At 35.9% G+C, this 21,151-nt stretch overlaps 5 protein-coding genes across 6 annotated transcripts; 3 read left to right on the top strand and 2 right to left on the bottom strand.

Moving 5' to 3' along the window:
- Positions 1-86: 86 nt before the first annotated feature.
- LMH87_004829 (uncharacterized protein) lies at positions 87-1,250 on the bottom strand (the record flags this gene model as incomplete). Of its 2 annotated transcripts, XM_056196107.1 has the most annotated exons (4): positions 262-333; positions 391-414; positions 513-1,184; positions 1,245-1,250. In XM_056196107.1, the coding sequence occupies 4 exons, from the start codon at positions 1,248-1,250 to the stop codon at positions 262-264; spliced, it is 774 nt and encodes a 257-aa protein (XP_056049668.1). The 2 variants fall into 2 exon arrangements, with proteins under 2 accessions (XP_056049669.1, XP_056049668.1); XM_056196106.1 differs by having other exon boundaries at positions 87-333; positions 406-1,184.
- Positions 1,251-3,452: 2,202 nt separating this feature from the next.
- Positions 3,453-4,329, bottom strand: LMH87_004828 (uncharacterized protein; the record flags this gene model as incomplete). The annotated part of the gene is made up of 6 exons (XM_056196105.1): positions 3,453-3,526; positions 3,584-3,617; positions 3,682-3,982; positions 4,048-4,085; positions 4,147-4,206; positions 4,255-4,329. 6 exons carry the CDS (start codon positions 4,327-4,329, stop codon positions 3,453-3,455), a joined length of 582 nt encoding a protein of 193 aa, XP_056049667.1.
- Positions 4,330-7,567: 3,238 nt separating this feature from the next.
- Positions 7,568-8,920, top strand: LMH87_004827 (uncharacterized protein; the record flags this gene model as incomplete). The annotated part of the gene is made up of 1 exon (XM_056196104.1): positions 7,568-8,920. The coding sequence occupies one exon, from the start codon at positions 7,568-7,570 to the stop codon at positions 8,918-8,920; it is 1,353 nt and encodes a 450-aa protein (XP_056049666.1).
- Positions 8,921-9,118: 198 nt separating this feature from the next.
- On the top strand, positions 9,119-9,883 carry LMH87_004826 (uncharacterized protein; the record flags this gene model as incomplete). Its single annotated transcript, XM_056196102.1, has 4 exons — positions 9,119-9,226; positions 9,375-9,456; positions 9,514-9,723; positions 9,816-9,883. The coding sequence occupies 4 exons, from the start codon at positions 9,119-9,121 to the stop codon at positions 9,881-9,883; spliced, it is 468 nt and encodes a 155-aa protein (XP_056049665.1).
- Positions 9,884-9,941: 58 nt separating this feature from the next.
- LMH87_004825 (uncharacterized protein) lies at positions 9,942-11,177 on the top strand (the record flags this gene model as incomplete). Its single annotated transcript, XM_056196101.1, has 1 exon — positions 9,942-11,177. The coding sequence occupies one exon, from the start codon at positions 9,942-9,944 to the stop codon at positions 11,175-11,177; it is 1,236 nt and encodes a 411-aa protein (XP_056049664.1).
- Between the last annotated feature and the right edge of the window lie 9,974 nt (positions 11,178-21,151).

Below are 21,151 nucleotides of genomic sequence, written 5' to 3'. Positions count from 1 at the left end.
AAACCCCAAGAAGTTAATCCTAGCGCTAGCCTCAGTATGTAGCAAAGTGACTATATACCAGCACTAAAAAGAGCTCAGAGAAAACATTATCTTTTAGTTTGCGGCCTAGAAATAGCACATTTGCTTAATGAGCTTAACTCGGCAATGAGGGCAGACATGTTTCGCAAGTGCTGCGCATCAAAACCTGCTGGCATGCGCAGTCCCAGATCACTGATGAAATCTGAAGTCTTGTCTAGAAGTCCTATATCATGGGTAGCATTCTCATGAAAAGGCTGCCTGAGGACGTTGAAGAAAAGGGTCATTGAAGCGGACATGGGATATAGTATGACAAGCCTAGACTCAGTTTAGTTTGACTCTTCAAGTTCTTTGGGGCAGATCGATGCACTTTACAAAGCACATGCTTACCAAAAGGATCTGTCAGCCAGTAGATTCTTAGTGGCAAGCAGGTATCTGAGTGTTGATCGACTGGCTGCCATTGCCAGCTCTATACTTGACAGCCGCCCATCAAATACCCCTTCTGGTTCAGCTGGGTTGATATCAGCCATACAGCGGCCAATAGCACAGTGTACTATAGCCAAAACGTAGTAGTAGTCTAACTGTAGCTCGATTTGGCGCATGCTTCCAAGTTGGTGCAAGTCTTGGTAATTTTGATTGGGCCACTGAACGGACGAAACTAGCAAGAGCTCGGCTGGGATCGACGACCGCCAGCCTTCCAACTCCTCATCTAGCTTGCGAATACTGTGTAACAGTTTAGCGCTGGACATTTGAAGTGACACGGGCGAGTAGAGTTTTTGGATGGCTTTGGACTTTATAATGCTCAGGCGCCGATAGAGGAAAGTTTCGAGAGTATCACGAGAATCGGCCTGCAGCTCGATAGCTTGCCTGGGATAACTTTCGAAATAACGCTGCTGGGTACTTTCAGACAGTCTGAGATCGCAAAGATCGTCGCTTATAACCGCAGGCTGTCCCATGTGCAAAGAGATTGTTTTGTCGAGAGTGTAGCAATACCAGAACAGCATGCGAACGTAACGGCTCTCGCGCTCTCGCAGTGTAAGAACGCAATCCAGACCTTTAGCTAGAGGCACAGAGACAGTATGTCCTCCCAAAGCAAAAACTGTGCGGCAAGCAATGGTAAGAAAATTAGACGCAGCTTGCAAATGTCCGCGAGACATCTCGTGTAACAGCTGTAAGTAGCAAGGGTCAGCTATGACCTAGAAAGGTGTTTTCAAGTTATGTCTACTAACCAGCATTAGAACGGTTAGTAGCTTCGCGATAGAGACGTGGCTTGGGTACTCTGCTACTAGGCTCTTTGCTTCTTCGGCACAGGCAATGCTGTCTAAAAGTGGTGCAGCCTGTGACTCCAGGACACTTGTACCTGAAAGGGCCATGATAGAAAAGACACATGCCTTCGCAATGGCGTGCTCTGGAAGTTGGGGAGAACTTTGTCCAAGATGGGCCAATTTGATCACCTTCTCAAATAAAATGAGATCTAAAGGGGGGTATGCAAATCCAGACTTTGACGTTGTCAAGATCTGAACCCAAGAGCCTAGTACCCGTATCTCGGGTAAACGTAGTTTCCCATCCTCAACATTCGGGTCTACCGGGTACAGTTGCGGAAGGGCGGCATGGATAACTCTATTTGAATCCTTGCGAAAGACGTCCGAGATTATCCTCCGAAAGTGAGGGAATTGCCCTGTTCGAAGATATATCCACTGCTCACATTTCGGGGTGAAATGGGGATTACCACTTCCCGAGCAGACAGTGCCAAAGGTTTTACCTGTGAAAGAGATTTGCCCCAAAAGTGCGGTACTGGACAGAATCGAGCGCGTAGGCAACTCAGACTGGCATATAGCGCATGCTCGGATCAATATTTTGTCAGGGAGTGCTTGAGATTGATCCGTATGATGATGAGTAGACCCGGAAAAGGATATTGAATGCTTGCCGCCCCTTTCAGAAGAGATATACTGGCCGACATCTGTTTCTATTTGATCTAGTCGTGTGGGGAGGGTGGAGCTAGGGTTATTAGCAGATGGCTTTACATTTTTCATTTCAGAGCTTCTGATGCTACTTAGTAGGCAGGTAGCGAGGGAGACTTACGTGACAAATTTATTTTTCCCGCGAACGCGATTAAAAGTACATCGGAGACTGTGATGCCGACACCAGTCACAATTCTCTTTGGTTTTTGAGGCATCGCACTGAATCTATTCCGACCAGCGTATACATAAGCGCATATCCTACATGCATTGATGCTATACTCTTCGATGGGATGGGGCCAGCGGGTGATAGAAAAGTATGCTTCTCATACGGTGGGCGAGTATCGACACACCTTTCTTTTATAACACGCATCGCAAGCGCGCTTGCCTTTGACCATCTCGGCACAGTTTGCTCAACACTTCCATGAACTGCCGCAAAACTTGCAAATATAGTTTGCCGCGGTATGAGCCTAATACTTCACGGCAGGTTATTGATATGTTCGGAAGACAGACCTTAGCAAAGAGAAGCAAAGATGGCACTGGGGTTCTCAGTATATATTCGCGAGCCGGTGGTTCCGCTACGGGCGAATGACTATTGCGTCAAGTACCGGCCAATTACCCACTCTTTTTGGCGGAAATGAAATGTGCCAGCTCTTGCTTGGGCCTTCTACAATGTCAAATCAGGAATAGAGTTCAATGGTGCCCCATGCTGCGGTAGGGACTGGGCACGGGAACCAGACAGTCGGTTTCAAGGACGCAGTGCGAATGCGCTAGCCGAACTCTCTCCGCTAGCGTTTCAAACGCTGGACAGCATGCTTAATCTAACAAAAAAGTTGGATATTTACATTTCTTGCCTTCTTCAACCTCAGCAATTCGATCAGTCTGCCAGCTTTGGGGTTCAAGTTTCTGTCGTACCCGCTGCTTATCCTGCTTTTCTCCCACACAGGTACAGTGCCTCACTATGTGCCCACCTCTCCAGCCTCCAAGCCCTTCTGCTACCTCGTCGCCAGTTTAAGCACTTTTTGGTTGCATTCACACCGCAGCGGTCACGAAAAACATAAGCATCAGCCTAGACTCAACAAGTCGAAACAGTGCCTTGAATGCTGTCTCGAGCTCGCCCTGTACTTATGAAAATGCGATCTTTTCACAAAAAGTATTAGTAAGGAATACGGGTAACATGGCGCAATTCGTGTTTTAGTTGACTAACCTATCCTGTGAATTCTAAATTAAAGAATCTTTGATATCTTGTAGTGCCTGCTGAACGTTGCGAATCTTTCCTTGGACACCCAGCTCCTCAAAGCTGATAACCCTTTCAGGAAAAAATTCCTCCCAAGTTGGAAACTGCTCACTCCAACGCATTTGCGCTGCAATTTCTGCACCAGCTTTACCCCATACGTCCTCAAAGGTTTGATCACTAAGCTCAACGTAAGTTCCATGTTTCCCAGTGACACACTCCCAAGCTTCCACGACGCGTTCCATCTATAGATAATCAGTGACGACAATTGCAATTTTGCCATAGGCTCTAGCGCCTGAGCTCAAAACCCCCTCAACCACTACCCCGACATTATGCAGCACATCACCAGTAAGTGGTAAATAAGCATTACTCTTACTAGGTTGAGCCCATATAAAATTGTCCGTGCCCGGCTATTTGATTGCGAAATGTTAGTTGCTCAACGTGGAAACGCCCTATTCAAGCATAAGTACTCACGATGGGAATGAACCTCGCCAACGGCACATTTGCCAAGTTTGACGTATACCATCCCAGCCAAACCAAAGTCGTTTTCGAAGCCAGTTCGGGCAAATTGGTTTCGATCCACTGATACGCCATATACTTGTAGTCGAAATGTGGCACACTGTGCACATTGTTTGAGATTAGACTCGCGGGCGGCAGCGTGCTCATCACAAAGTGCTTCAACGAATGAATTTGTGACGCAGCCTTCGCAATATTAGTTGCTTCGGTTCTCTCTTGTTCACCAGCGGCATGTAGCCCCTTTTCAGTGGCGGTCGTCCTAAAATAATCTTTAGCTCGAGTGCCAAGCGCGATGCTTTCATGATATCAGTCGCGAATGCCCACCAGTTGTAGTTTGTGAGGGCGTATATAGCCGTGGCCCCCTATTGTTGAAGAAAACGATGAGTTGAATTTCAAGCCTCTTTAACACTTTTAGTGACCTACTTGAAAGGCTTTCAACAGTGATGATTCGTCAGCAGCGTCCGCCGTTGCAATCTCAATGCCCTGGACAGCATTAGTATACAGCCTTAGTTATAAAAGTCTTTCACTCACCTGGTCGGCGAGTCTCTTTGCAGCATCACTATCCAGGTTCCTCGTGATACCGCGCACTGTCCATTGGTCGTTCATTTGCAATGCAGCACAGACGGAACCACCTTGAGTGCCGGTCGCTCCCATAACGCATATGATTGACATCTTGCCTGTGGAGGGTTTTAGTCGTCAGTTAGCCTTTTGTTTTCTACCACAGAGCAAGTATGCAGACCAAGTGCAGCATGACATGTAGGTAATACAAGAAAGACGTTGTTATCGCGACCCAGACTATATAGATCATCTGGTCTATAGCCTACTTTGTCGGCATTTTCACGCGCACTCCTTGTTGTTGGCAGAAACAAGCTCTGGAATTCATTAATGCACGGGTCTGCCAGCATTAATGGCTGACTTTCCGCTACTCGGACTTGCAAATGTCCGAGAGTATGGATTTGCATGAGTAGTGGGCATATATGAAGGCTCGAAACTATCTGGTGTGCATATGACGGCCTCGACCACTCGATAGGGTAGCGTAGCTCCGCCAAATCCGGAGTCGGTGAGACCGAGGCGCGCAAGCACGGAGGTAGAAAGTGACGAGTCGCGACTAGTAGCCGAAATCAAAACTGCGAACAAATTAGAAAAAAAAGGTCCAAAGATACAATGAGATTGGGTTCGGACCACAATAAGTGAAAGGCTGTCGGAGATGCATACAGGCTGTCGTTAGGCACTGATGCAATCTGATGGAGCATAGTATCCAAGCCACGAAGCCTTTATTGGTTTTTAATACTTCATTCCCACTGTTTGTGTTACAAAGTCTCTTTTTGAATACGGCTGCATGCTTGGTATGACGGAAGAGAGCAACGAAATGCTGCAACGTCGCTCTTTAGATTACGACCATAGATTAGTGAACCAGTCTCGAAGCGATGACGGTATCAAAGTTTGAGACAAAAAGAAAAAAGCAAAAAATCTTCAAGCGCCAAAATGGGCGATGGGCAGCAGCTCAGCCTACTTTCAAAGCTCAATCAAATATAATAGGTCGGTGATCACTAGGCATCCAGTGGTTTTGAGCACAATTGCGGTAAAGGCATGTTGAGCATTTATCTATTATATTGTGCGAATGATTCTATGAGCGAGCATATTCACAGGGCGGCACGAATAAGAGCCACTTCATCATAACGAGAAAAGGCGGCATTATAGACTTGTCGGCCCCGGACCTCGGAGCGCGGCGACATTGGTTCACGTCATCTCGCGCTTTTTTTTGGACAGAGGCTTCCGATTAGTCATGCAAGATATTATTCTCGGAAGATGTATCCAGCTTGTCCGAGAAAGCGTCAAGGCGCCATGACCACTCCCTCGAAGATGGTTGCCTCTAAAACTACAATTGATGTTTGTAAAGATTACAAATTAAGCTTTTACTGGATGTCCGTGCTTTCAGAGCTCATCGGTAGCAAAGTGGTTCAGTCCGTATAGCTGCTACCCTTTATGCCGAAAACTGATGATGAGTCTGTAAGGCCGGATGGTTCGGACACGGCGTAGAATGATTCGCATTGACCGTTTGTGGCCCACCTGATCTAGATTCAGTTGAAATGGACTAAAAGGCTTCGAAAGATAGCGCACATAGCTCACCTAACGCGGGGAAACCACTCCGGGGTAAGCTTTCGGCCCCACGTGCGGATTGGAAAGGATAATTGGGGTCGGTGCTTTACAAAGGGTGATGTTCATGTGCGCAAGAACCCGGATACAATGAAGAAAACGTTTCCTTGACAATAATACACAGCTTCTGTTTATAATACAACATAAAAGACTAGAGCAACATAGAAAATTTGGCAACAGCTGTTGGAAGCTAGCTTGCTCACACTGCCGAATAGAAATAGAACTTTTTTTGAGAGCCCATGCTCTCAGCTTTCTCTATTATGCTGGCCTGAATCTTAGACTCTCTGCACGCCAGACTCGAGGTTAAACTTATAGAAAACTCTTGTGCAGGTAAAACTAATCACAATTCATATGATGTATTAGAAGGCTACGTAGCTGTGGATTCAGCAGTGCCGTACTTTTCCATAAGGTTGAGCTGAGACTTCTTATATTTATCGCCAAATGTGTCGCCAAGTTTATTTCTTCTAATACCACCCTGGTTCAAAATTACCGCGAATTATTCTACATGCGGGTGATCTGTCGGACAGGGAAACGCCGATCTTGCTGGACCTGGTACGTAATTAACGAGTGCTACCTAAAAAGTTGGCGAATGATAGACTGCCACGTTATAAGAATATAGCCTTAACGGACTAGTGATTTTGTGGCATCTCGTTTCCTGCGACACACAAATGGCAAATAACCGAAGTACTTTCCATTTTTTTTTTCACGCTTCGTTTGTTTGGCTTGTGCCCAAACTGCGCGCAGCTATGGCATTTCCCACCCGGAAACGCTGCCACTGCCTCATATAAGTGGTTCATTATTATAGCTAATACCTCCTTCCTTTCATACCATGCGCGCATTGGAGATGTCTGGCTTGGCGTTAGGCCTGACTGCCTGTATGGGAAGCAGCCCTACTTGAATGGGGCAGCGGCATCTTCAGGGGCAACTCCCTCGCCTGCACCTAAGATCCGCAATGGACTCCTGCAGCACGTAAGAAAGCTGCGCGGACACTTGGTTATTAGCTGGAGCGACTCTGAAGCACTTTTGAGATGACAGATGCGGGGAAGAGGGTCAGTGCGAATAGAAGCTAGTCCATTGTCGCAGCGGATCGCCGCGCCGGGCCACGCCACGGGTCGATGCCCTTGTCAATACTCACTGTTTACTCTGGAACTCCAAAGTGCCCGCCCGCGTGCGAAGATTCCGTAGTGGCGGAGCGCTCTTCAAAAGGGTTAGCCTCGGTAGAGTCTGCGTATGCGGGAAGTAATTATCAGGTAGCATTAATTTAAATTCGGACGCCCTGTTATATGTTAGTGGCTTACTTCCTCGGCGCCTACCAACGTCAGATGCCTCGATTTCTCTATTCAACCAAGCTTCGGCTATTCACGAAGAAGTTATTTAGGCTATACACGAGAAGACTATATAGCAGTAAAGCCGAAGTAGCTTCTCTCCCGACGAAACCGTAGAAGGGGAAGTGCGGGGAACGGCAGCCATACGAGTCGAGGGCGTACATGCATGTACCTAGGTGACGCTACCGGAGACCTGTGAGGGAAAACAATCTATAAGTAGCTTCAGAGATGGTTTTCTTGAGAGGTCTGCCTTTTCTTGTCCTCGTAAGCAATCACTATTCAATCAAGTACGAAAAGTCACTAACACAATTATAACACATCAGTCATTCTCTTGACGTTCCGATTGCAACGCACTTTACATCATGTTTGTCAGGACGCGCCTTGTACTGCAACTTCTCGTGTCCGCCATCGTCAGCGCGGCTCCATTTAAGGATAAAAGCGTCACTCCTACTCCACCAACAGAGGATCCCTTCTACCAATTCTCTGACGGTATTGATCACTATGCCCCTGGGGCTATTCTAAGATCGAGACCACCACCGTCGCCCATAGCTGCTTTTGGCGTTTCGCCTGTCAATCTCAAGAAAGCCCATCAAATACTCTACAAGACAACCAACACTTTCAACCAGTCCATCGCCACTGTACTCACTGTGTTGGTTCCTCACGATGCCGATTTCAACAAGGTTCTCTCCTATCAAGTAGCTGAAGACGCGGCGTTCGCCAACTGTGGCCCTTCATATGCTCTTCAGCTTGCTTCTGCTACCAGTGGTCCTCTTGGGACCATCATTACACAAGCCGAACTTCTCTTGATGGAGGCAGCTCTTGAACAGGGTTGGGTCGTCGTGGTTCCAGACCATGAAGGGCCGCGTGGGGCATTTTTAGCGAACAAGCTCGCTGGGCACGCGGTTCTCGACGGGCTGCGGGCTGCAACTGGATCCGGTGAGCTTACTGGAATCCGACCTGACGCGAATCTCGCGCTATGGGGCTACTCCGGTGGCAGTGTTGCATCCTCATTTGCCGCAGAAATGCAGTCATCTTATGCGCCAGAGTTGAACATTGTTGGCGCTGCAATTGGTGGAACAGTTCCCTTTATCCGCAAGGCCCTCGGGGTTTTAAACAAAGGTCCCGCCGCTGGCCTTATTCCACCGGGCATCTTGGGACTCTGTCATGAGTATCCAGAGCTTGCAAAAACCGTCGACCAACATATCCTGCCGCAATATCGAGACAGCTTCTATAAAGCTGAAAAGCAGTGCTTTGGGGCTGACGCACTTGCGTTTCCTTTCATAGATGTTTTCGCGATCACGGATGACCCCAGTATATACGACACCGAACCGGCTCTGAGCATCCTCAACGAAAATTCTTTGGGCAACGCAACACCGACGATTCCTCTCTTCATATATAAATCTATACTGGATGAAACAAGTCTCGTCGAGGACACAGACCAGATCGTCAAGAGCTACTGCTCAAAGGGTGTTTCGATTACTTACCAAAGAGACCTTGCTTCTGAACACGGTATTCTCGCCGTCACAGGCGCTCCGGATGCTTTGTTGTGGCTTCGGGCTGCGTTGGATGGAAATAAGCCCAGAGTGGGCTGCAACACTAAGTCGGTGATCTCTTCACTTCTAGATCCCAAAGCCGGCGAGGTGCTATCTGCTGTCCTTCTAGGAGCCCTGTTGGACTTGATTGGGAAACCAGTGGGGCCTGTCTTTTTTGGCTGAAATGTTTCAGTCTGATACTTGCCGAGTTGTCTATAATTTTACCATGACAAATAGTGATGGCGATAGTATGTTATAGTCTCTGCGAGTAGCTTCTCCTTATTAAAGTAGATAATTTTATTCTGCATTTTTGCTAGTATCAATAATTAGGCACTCTCTATATTGAGCCCCAACGCAATTAGAAACCGGAAAGGACCAGAAATGACGGCCGTACCGATCTGTGACGACGTAATAAGACGCCAAATACTACGACAGCCGTGGTCTACGCACCTGGAAGCACGACAGATTGCGGAACCGCTGACCTATATGGTTAGACAATTGGCAATCGCAGTGAGCAGCATCTAAGTGATGATTCATTCATCTCGCTGGGGTGTAGAAGCCGAGACCCCGGTCCCGTCGCCGTTCGACGCGCTGTTAAAGCCTTGTGGCTGGTGGAGTAAAATAGTGGTGACGCTAGCTTGCGACTAGGGCGGACGTTGAGGTTTTGGCGGCAGCTGTTAAATCTGCCCTAAGCAGAAAAGCCATCGCTTTTCGTCCCTGTACGCGATTCGCGGTATCCGCTATAACGGTTATACTACTAAGCCACGGAAAAACAGATTTTTTCGCTGCCGAGGAGACATATTTCGACTGGCTTTGGGCAGGCGTACAAGTTCGCCGCGTGGAGGCGTTTCGGAGTATCCTGCAATCCTGCATTTTGCAAAGCGTCGGTCTGTGGAGCGCATGCTTGAGGGTTAACTGGAGCCCCAATTCCATGACGACGGCTTGTCGGACGTCGGGCAACCTAGAGTCCCGAGCTTTTCAGGATAGTAAATGAGCCCCCATCACCTGCTTCGATAAAGAATTTGCAGCAAGACGAGTTTTCTAACACGGATGTGATCAATTATATCAACTTCGTTAGACATCAATCAGTCTACCGCTTTACGCTTCCAGCCCAGCGGTCGCATTGCGCGAGCCTACAAATACTAAAGACCCCCGCGCTCTTTTGTTCCAGCTCGCGCATCTTGCTTCAAGCGCCGCCCTCAGTATGACGGCTCCATTACGCATCCTTATATCCGGCAGCGGCATAGCTGGGCCCGCGACGGCATTTTGGCTTTCGCGCCTTGGGCACAAATGCACAGTTATTGAACGGCATCACGAGCTCCGTACAGGCGGCCAGCAAATCGATATTCGCGGCAGCGGTCTGGAAGCTATATGTCGCATGGGGCTTCTCGATCAAGTGCGAAAACACACGGTCGACGAACAGGGTACGGAATTCATCGATATCACGGGGAACCGCAGGGCATTTTTCCCCAAAAGCGGCCGCGACGAAATGCAAAGCTTCTCTGGCGAGTACGAAATCATGCGTGGCGACCTATGCCGGATCATATTCGAAGCGACCAAGCAGTCAGTAACTTATCGATTCGGCCTCTCGATAGAGGACTTCACGGAAAAGGGCAAGGCAGTCTCTGTAACGCTTTCGGACAGTAGCGTTGAGACGTATGATCTTATTGTGGGAGCAGATGGCTTTAGCTCCCGCATTCGAAAAAAGATGCTTGCCAACTTTGACCCTTCGAGAGAAGTAAAAAGTCTCCAGACAGCTTGTGCATTTTACAGAGTGCAACGTCAGCCGCAAGACAGTGATGTATGCACATTCTGCATCTTGCCAGGAAAACGACTCCTCTCCGCAAGATGGCATTCGAAGGAAAGCGGTCAAGGCTACCTAGCCACAATGTCACGCATGGACGAGTTGAGAGCTTCGCTGAAAGACGACGTGGCCGTTCAGAAACACTTGCTCGCTCAAATCTTCGCAGACTCTGGCGCATTAGGCTCTCGTCTCGTCGATGCCATGATGAAGGCAGATGATTTCTACATGACCGAAGTCGCTCAGGTTACAGCGGCGAACTGGTCCAACGGCAACGCGGTTCTGGTCGGTGATGCTGGATATTGTCCATCGCCATTCACAGGCATGGGCACCAGTCTCGCCCTCGTAGGTGCATACGTTCTCGCCGGGGAAATTTCCAAGCATCCAGGCGACCTCGCTGAGGCTTTAGCATCGTACGACAGGACGCTGCGACCGTACGTGACCGAAATACAAAAACTGCCGCCGGGCGTTCCAGGTATTCTGTATCCAAAGACTACTTGGGGCGTAAGAATGATCAACTTTTTGATCGGTTCTGTGTCAGCTCTTAAGGGGGACAAAATATTCGGCCTGTTTGCTGCGACGTCGGATAGTTCGAGAACAGGGTGGAAGATGCCTGGTTATCTAGCAATGCAGATATAGAAGTAGTGCTACTATAAAATTAATAAGTTAAGCCGCTTAAGTAGAGGTTATACTATTTATTCTTTAATTTATTAGTAAATTAATTCTAAAGTATTTTATAAATCTAAAATATAATAATAAAAGAGACTTTATAATATTTAATATAAATAAAACGTGGTTAATAAGCGAGTAGTGTAGATAAGCGAGTAGTATACCTCCACTATAAAACACTAACTTTAATCTTTATATTATAATTACTTAATAGTAATTTATAAAGAACACTTCTATAAAAGGTAATCTTAGAGTGATTACTTAGGCCTCCAGAATGGTGGCAACCCTAAACAGGCAAAGCGCACGCCGCCGCTTTACACACCTACCCCTGCCGAAGGCCCTGCCCCGCCACGTTATGCCCGCCGAAATATAAATACTACGGCCTCCCCTATCCGCTATATTAGGTACTTTTAACTTCTCCTCCCCTTGAAATGTCGTAGGAATAGCCTTCCCTTAGTGTCTAATTCCTAGTCTCCTGCCTCCGCTGCCCCTTTTTGCCCCTATACTTGTGTGAGGAACCGGGGCGCTAGGTAAACCACTCGGCCACAGAGATCAAAAAGATCAAGCAATACCAGACCGTAGCCGAGTATCCCTAGCATCCACTATATAGCTTCGAGGTCCCTGACAGGCTGCCCTTCCTTCCACGTAGCCGTCCCTGGCTACTATAGGTCTTACCCACCTGTTAGACCACCTAGAAGTATATAGTGTTAGGACCCCTAGGCTCCCTGTGGCCGCCTCCACAGCTCACCTATCAGCGCGACGAAGATTAGCTAGTTGAACGCTAGTACCGATAACCCCGTACCGTAATACCCCAGCCAACCTAACAACTATATCCACAGCCAGGATTCGAACCAGCGACCTCTTCTAGGCGCCTTCAGCTCGCAATCCTTAATACAGTGCACCGTGACGGTCTGGTATCCTGTGAGGAACCGGGGCGCTAGGTAAACCACTCGGCCACAGAGATCAAAAAGATCAAGCAATACCAGACCGTAGCCGAGTATCCCTAGCATCCACTATATAGCTTCGAGGTCCCTGACAACTTGTCTATACCTGTAAAATACAGCCACTATACCTCTAAACTACTTAGATAATAGACCTTTTTTAGTCTTTTATCTTTACCTAATATAAGCAGATATACTATTACCTTAAGCTAAACGATAAAGTTAACTAAGTTTATACACTAAAGTGTAAATACTAGATAGTAAGTTAGTTATAATAATAGCTTATTTACTAAGTTATAATAGGTTTATTTCTTAGAGAGTAAGTTAGGCTTAAAGCTATAAGGTAGTATATTAAGTAGTATTATAGGCGTTTATTAAGAGTAGAACTCTTAATAGTAAAACTATTACTTAAATTAATAATAGAGATCTAAACTATCTAGACTAACTATTATCTTCTTTCTCTTTATATAGTAGTTTATCCTTTTATTATATTTCTTAGATTAGTTCTTTTATAACTAATCCTTTAATTAGTATTCCTTACTAATTATCTACTCTACTAGGCCTACTAAGCTAGCACTTAGTAGGCTCTACTAATTTAGGTAGTTATATAACTATATATCCTAACTAGACAGAGTCTAGTGCTACGAATAATAGGAAGTGATATAAGGCGACTAGGGAAGTGGCTTAAAAGGACAGCCTTATAGCGCCTATAAGCTCCCTAATCAGGCCTTATAGTTATATAACCTTACTAGATTACTAGAGTAAGTAAGCTAGTAAGTTATATAAGGATTATAAGAGTAAGTAAGCTAGTAATCTAAAGGAAGTAATAGTTTAGTTTTATTTCTTAAACTTAATAATATTAGTTATAAATTACTATATTTCTATTTTAAAGTTAATAGTTCTTCTATTTATAATAAATATATTAACTATTTAAGATTTTAAAGTAATTTATTAAATAATATTAATTAAAATATAATAATAGCTTATTTATTAAGTTATAATAAGTCTATTCTTTTTTAAAATAAGTTAAACTAAAAGCTATAAAATAGTATATTAAGTAATATTATAAATAGCTATTAAAAGTAGAACTCTTAATAGTAAAACTATTATTTAGATTAATTAATAGAGATCTAAACTATCTAAACTAATTATAGTCCTTCCTTTATATTATAGTTTATCTTTTTATTACTTCCCTTAAATTATTAGCTTACTTAGTCTTATAATCCTTTTATAACTTACTAACTTACTTACTCTAATAATGTCAGGGACCTCGAAGCTATATAGTGGATGCTAGGGATACTCGGCTACGGTCTGGTATTGCTTGATCTTTTTGATCTCTGTGGCCGAGTGGTTTACCTAGCGCCCCGGTTCCTCACAGGATACCAGACCGTCACGGTGCACTGTATTAAGGATTGCGAGCTAAAGGCGCCTAGAAGAGGTCGCTAGTTCGAATCCTAGCTATAGATATAGTTGCTAGGTTGGCTAGGGTATTACAGTACGGGGTTATCGGTACTAGCGTTCAACCAGCTAATCTTCGTCGCGCTAATAGGTAAGCTATGGAGGCGGCCATAGGGAGCCTAGGGGTCCTAACACTATATACTTCTAGGTGGTCTAACAGGTGGGTAAGACCTATAGTAGCCAGGGACGGCTACGTGGAAGGAAGGGCAGCCTATCAGGGACCTTGAAGCTATATAGTAGATGCTAGGGATACTCGGCTACGGTCTGGTATTGCTTGATCTTTTTGATCTCTGTGGCCGAGTGGTTTACCTAGCGCCCCGGTTCCTCACAAATAATCTAGTAAGGTTATATAATTATAGAGCTTAATTAAGGAGCTTATAGGCGCTATAAGGCTGTCTTTTTAGATTACTTCCTTAGTTGCCTTATATTACTTCCTATTATTTATAATATAATACTTCTCTTTTATTAGTTTTATCTTTAAATCTACTAATTTTATTTAAGTTATTTATTTAATAAGTATATAGAACTTTTCTTTTTTATTATTATATACTACTAGTATATTAGATTATATAAAGAAACCTTATTCTTTAAAGTCTAATAAGTAAAAACACTTTAAAGTCTTTTATTACTTTTTATAGTTAAAATACTAAAATACTATATACTTATTATTTTAACTACTAGTTAAAGTATTACCTTACTAATAGTAAGACTTATTATAAAAAGTGTATTTATTATAGTTACTCTTATAATAATATACTAATAGTATTTTCTTATAGGTCTTAATCCTTTTTAGTATTATAGTTTATTACTAATTTATTTTTATAGTTTTATATTTACTAATATAATAAAGAAAGCTAAATAATACTAAAAAGAAAGCTAAAAAGTATTTAGTTAAACTATAAGCTTAATTATTTTAAATAGTAAATTATTTAATATAGATTTATAAAACTTACTATTTAGTAAAGAATAAAAGCTAAAAGTTATTTAAGTAAGGTATATAAGAGCTAGATAAGAAAGATAATATCCTTTTTACTTTAAGCTCTTATAAATAGTAGGTTTCTTATAATTTATAAGTATTAAGTGTTCTTAATAAGCCTAACTAGTTATAATTTAGTCTAAATAAGCTTTTTAAACTAGGCCCTTTATTAACTATTAGTAAAAGCTTTTTAGTAAGTTTAAATAACTTATAAGATTCTTTATAGGTTCTTAAGTGTTTTTAGAGTTTAGATATTTTTTTTATTTAATAAGATATTTATATTTCTTAATATTTCCTTATATTTTAGGTATTTTCTTAATTTTATATTTATTATTATTTTTTATAATAATATTTATAATAACTATAATATTATTTAATACTTTATTCTAATAATAAGATATAAAATATAAAATAAACTTTTATTTTATTAAATAATAATAGTTTATAGTTAGTATTTAATATTTCTTTATTTAATAAAAAATAGTTTAATTTTCTTTTAATTAAGTTTATTATTAAATTATTTTATTTTAATACTTTTATATATAAAGTAAACTTTATATCTTTCTTTTAAAATTAATATTAGTAATTTCTTTTTATTTATATAGTATTTTATATAGTTTTATAAAACTATTTATTTTTATTATAAGTACTTTTATATATCTATAATTATTATTATATATATTATAATTACTAATATATTTATATTTTATATTATATATACTTTAATAATAAAGTTAAATTTATAATTTCTTTTAAATAATAGTATTTTTATATTATTAATTTTAAAACTATTATAAGTTTATTATATAAGTAATAACTATTTTATTTAATTATTCTATTAATAGTTAATATAGCTTTATAAATATTATTTTAATTTTTAGTTTAAAATCTTAATCTAACTATTTAACTAAAAGTAAAATATTATAAATAAAGTTTATTTAATTTTTATTATTTTAATAAAGTATTTTTAAAAGTTTAATATAAATAGTTTATTATAATTTAATATAAGTTTTATTAGTATAATATTAAATAATATACTTAATATATATATACTATATTACTCTAATATTATAATTATAAAAGCCTAATATTTTATAGTAGGTAGTAGAATTTAAACCTTTTTTCCCTTAATATAATTTTAAAATATTATAATTAATTAATTATTAAGCCCTATACTTATAAGTAAGAACTACCCTTTTAGGTATTCTTTTTTAACCTATAATAATAAATTATTATTAAAGCCCTTACTATAATATATAAGATAGAAATTTAACTTATATAGAGTAATTTAACCTAAATTAATTTAATTCTTAAAGATTATAATTAATTACTTAAAAGCGCCTTTTTATTATACTAATATTTAATATATAGCCTTTATAAGAGTAATACCTTAATATTAGAGTATATAGAATATTTCTATAAGTTAGTATATAGCTTTACTTAGTGTTTATATTCTTAGAATTATATTAGTAATCTATATTAAATAATAACTATTTTAAAAAATATATCTACTAAACTTTTAATATTACTAGATTTTATATATAGAATATAGTAGGTATATTTTAGAAGTTTATTAATAATAACTAAAGTATTATTATAAAGTACTTTTATTATTAGTTTTTAAACTATAATAATTTAATAATAAAATATATAATAATAATCTATTATACTTTTTTAGGTAATAATATTAGTTATAATTTATTATAAAGTATATATTATACTAATTTTATCTTATTATAAATATTATATTCTTTTATAATTTCTTATATAATGTTTTTATTTATAAGGAAATTATATAATTTTTATAATTAATTAGTTATTTTTATAATATTTTAGTATTTATATAAAGAGTATATATATATTTCTTTTATAAGCTATTTTTATAGTATAGTTAAAATATATAATTAATTATTATAAAAATAGTTATTTTTTTTTTATATAAAAAATAAGGTTAATCTTTAAATGTTAATTAGATAGTCTTTTTAGATTCTTAATTTAACTTTTTATAACTAGATATTATTTAGTTATACTTATTAAGTTATACTAGTTTCTTAAGTATTTAATATAAAGTTCTTATTTTTAATTTAGTATAATAAGGGTATATTATTTACTTACTATTTTATCTTTAAATTCTCTTTTTAAATAAATATATTAGTTTTAACTTTAAATAGTTTATTAGGATTAATTATAAATAAGACTAACTTATTTAGAATTTTCTTTTTTAGTTTCTAAAAGGTATTAGTTTTCTTATTTATCTATTAGAATTTATTATCTTTTTTTATAAAGTTAGTAAAAAGAATTATAATTTCTTTAAATATATAAATAAAATATTAATAGAAGTTTATAAATCTAAAAAACCTTTTTACGTTTTTAATATCAGTTAGTATAAATTAGTTTTAAATATCCTTAATTTTAAATAAAAGTATTTAAATTTATCCTAATATAATTTTATATTTTAAGAATTTAACTTTATATTAATAGAATTTACTTTTAGTTACTTTAATAAAGAGCTTATTATCTTATAGTATTTATAATACCTTATATTTATTTTTCTTATATTCTTTAAAATTATTAAAAAATAAAAAGATATTATTAAGATAAATAATAATAAACTTATTAAATTATTCTTATAAAATATTATTAATTATAGTTTAAAATATTACTAATATATTAGTAAGGCTAAATAGTATTATAAGATACTTTAAGTGTCCTTTTATAGTTTAAAAAGCGGTTTCTTATTTATAACTCTTAGTTATATAAATTAAATTATAAGCTTCTTTTAAGTTAAAAGTAATAAACTATTTAACTTATTTAAACTTATTTTATATCTTTATAATAAATAATAATAAATACTAATTAATAATTATAATTTTATTTAACTATTAGTAATTAATATATAGTTATAACTTTCTATTTCTTTTAATATTTATAAAATTAAGTATCTTATTAGGGATACTAATAGTTATATATATTCCTTTTATAGTATTTTATATAGATACTTTTTAAAAGCTTTATCTTATATAAGGTCCTAAAAATATATCTTATTAAATATTAGTTTAGTATTAAGTTAGAGTTTAATCTTATAGTTTTAATATAAATACCCTAATAGTCCTATTTTCAGCTTTTAACTAAATAGCTTATTATACTTTAAGTATTTCTTAGAAATCTCTATTATACTAATTTTAAGCTTTTTAATAATTATATATCTTTTTAAAAGCTTATTTTAATTTAATTAAAGTACTCTTTATAAACTACTTTTATTATTATAATTATATTCTAATAGATTCTATTAAAGTTTATTTATTTTTTAGCTAATTTAAAAATTACTTACTTATAAATAGGGTATTTTTAATATAATATTATCTTTAAAAATAATAATAATATCTAAAATAATCTAATATTTTATATTTTATATATTAATTAAAAGTTATATTACTTTTATATTAACTACTTTTTAGTTAAGTTTTATTATATTTCTTTTTATAATTATAAGATAATAAAACTTATTTTTTCTAGTTTAAAATAATTATAATTTATTAAATAGGTAAAAAGCTTATAAGATTATTATATAGTTATAGTATATTATACTTATTTTAGGTATTTTAGGGTTAACTTTTAAGATTAGTAATTCCCTTATCTTAGTATCTATTAGGATAGCTATAAGTATAATAGGGTCTAAAATATTAGTTCTTTAAAGAAGAACTAATTTAAGTTATCTATTTAGTAGTAAAAGTATTCTTTAATTATATATTCTTTAATTAGTTTTAAAAGTATTATAAAGATATAATTAAATATTTCTTTTATATTTAAAGTAGTAAGTATAAAGTTATTATCCTTATTAAGTATTAGTTAGGCCTTAAATTCCTAGTCTTTTTTTAATTTAATATTATCTATTAAATAATAATAGTAATTAAGCTAAAAGATATATTTTTTACTATTTACTAATATTAGCCACCCACTTCTTAGCCCTACCCACATCTTAGCGCTATTATTCCACCCACTTTAACACTAAACCTATATTACTAGAACCGTGTTTTCCTATATAACTATAATTATTTTAATATTAAATTTTATATATATAATAATATCTCCTAAATATACTAAATAGGCCCTTTTAAATACTATTTAGGACGTAATTAGCGGTATAAAACTCTATATTACTATATAGTAGTAGGAGGTATTATAGTTAATAATATAGGAACGATTAAAGGGTAGAATATTATATAAAGAGGCCTTTAAGGGTATATAAAAGCTTCTATTAATATAAAAAGTAGATTTAAGAGGCTAGATATTAATTTAGGACGCTCTAAGTAACCTGCTAACTTATAAGTAGATCTAGTAGATAGTAGGTAAGTTAGCTAGAGTTAATAGTGATATAGAACTAGTTAGTAAGAACTAAATATAAGGCTTTATTAAAAGAAACCTAGAAATTAAGACCTTAAAAGATAAGAGACTTAATTTTAAAAGGGCTAATAGTGTCTTAACTTATATTATATAGAGTTTCTTTAAGCTTCTAATAATTAGCACTATTAATAAGATACTCTTAAGTAACTAATATAATATAAATAAGACTAAACTTATAATAGGTCTCTAAGAGAATAGCTTAGTACTAAGGTTATTATAGAAGAGAATTGCCTTAAAGAAGTAGTCTAGAATATACTATTAAAGTATAATTTTTAAGTGTATTTTAATATTAGGTAAGAGCCTTACTCTATTAGCACTATTTAATAGTAAAGGTGTTTAAGAGTAATAGTTTATTAAGGAATTAGGCCTTTTTAAAGGCTAGAAGTTTAAGGTAATAGCTTAGGGCTAGACTAATAATAAAATCGCTCTCTATTAGTTATAAGCTATCTTTATTTTAGAAATAAGACTATCTTTAAGCTAATACTACCTCCTTATTATTAATAGCTATAAAAGCTATTATATAATAGAATTTTTATATAAATATTATTACTATAATATATACCTTCTATTTCTACTAGCTTATAGCTCTTATATTTTTTAACCTCTTAATATAATAGTATTTAGCTTAATTAAAGCCTATTATTATAAGGAGATTAGTAACTAGCCTAATAATAATAATTCCTTACCTATTAGAAAAAGAAATTTTCTTAAAAGTTATATTATTATTAGAATAACTAGTCTATTAAATTAAAATATTTATACTAGGTAGTGAAGGGCTAGCTTATAGCTAGTTAGTATAGTAAAGCTACTAATAAGTAAGTTACTTATTAATCTACTCCTAATAACACTAAAAACACCTCTTTTAGAGCTAAAATTAGTACTTATAAAAGCCCTATTAGAGGTTAAAACATCTACTAATATATATTAACTCTAATACCTTCTTTCTAATAGTATATATCTTTTAACTAGCTAGTATACCTTATAGCTAATATAATATAAGATTATAAAGTAATTTTATACCTAATAAGCCTAAATACTCTTCTTAAAATAAAAGAATATAAAACTCTATATAGTAAGAAAGCTATTACTATAAAAATAATAGAAGAAAGTTAATTCTAACCTTAATTCTATCTTTATTAAAATTATAGATATTAAAAACATATATAGCTAGCTTAAAATATAACTAATAGGGGTTATATATAATATTTTAAGAATTAAAGCTATAAAGTGATTATTTAGTTAATTTTATATCTATTAAGGTTTTAAATAAATAAGTCTTTATAATTAGCTATATAGAGCTTTTATCCTTCTCTAATAGACTTCTATTATTTCTTTAAGGTATAACACTTATTAGTAAAGTATCTAATCTTATTATAATTATAATAAGTCTTCCCTTTTTCTTTATATATAGTGTTAAGTTCTATTAGTCTTAGGTGAACTTTATAAGCTATAAATCTACTTTAGTGTCTATTTATATTTAGCTAGTATTAGTATATAAGTGTCTTAAAGTTATTATAATCTTTATACTTAAGCTATTTAATATAAAGTTAATTATTAACTTTAATAATCTTACTAATAAATTTATTAAAGTTATTAAATTAGTCTTTTTTTATAATTTTATCTTTTATATTTTCTTATAGTCTATTATAAAAGAGTTCTATTTAGCTATCTTTAAAGGTTTTATTATTAAGGTAGTCCCTAAAAGTTAGCTCCTACTATTCTATTATCTTATTAGTAAGAAGGTTTCTAATAGTAAGTATTTAGATAGTAGGATTAATAATAGTAGTATTAACTTAAAAGTAAGTTTTAACTTAAATAGGGAAAGTATATATATCTTTTTTAATTCTATTAAATAATTTAGGTTTAAAGAACTTAAAAAGTATAAAAGTTTTAATATTTTTAACTTATATATTTTAGATTTATATAATAAAAGCTTTAATTTACTACCTTATTTATACTATATATTAGATAAGATTAGTAATATTTTTATTTATAATAGATATTATAAAAGGTTAATTACTTAAAGTTAAAAAGTAATTTACTAAATAGGATTAATTAAAATATAATAATAACTTAAATTTAAGTTATAATAAATCTATTTCTTAGAAAATAAGTTAAACTTAAAGTTATAAAGTAATATATTAAGTAATATTATAAGTTAATTA

The sequence above is a fragment of the Akanthomyces muscarius genome, chromosome 2, assembly GCF_028009165.1.
Source record: "Akanthomyces muscarius strain Ve6 chromosome 2, whole genome shotgun sequence".
Lineage (NCBI taxonomy): Eukaryota > Fungi > Ascomycota > Sordariomycetes > Hypocreales > Cordycipitaceae > Akanthomyces > Akanthomyces muscarius.
The sequence above is the reverse complement of the archived record's forward strand: the minus strand, read 5'-3'. Positions and strand labels throughout refer to the sequence as shown.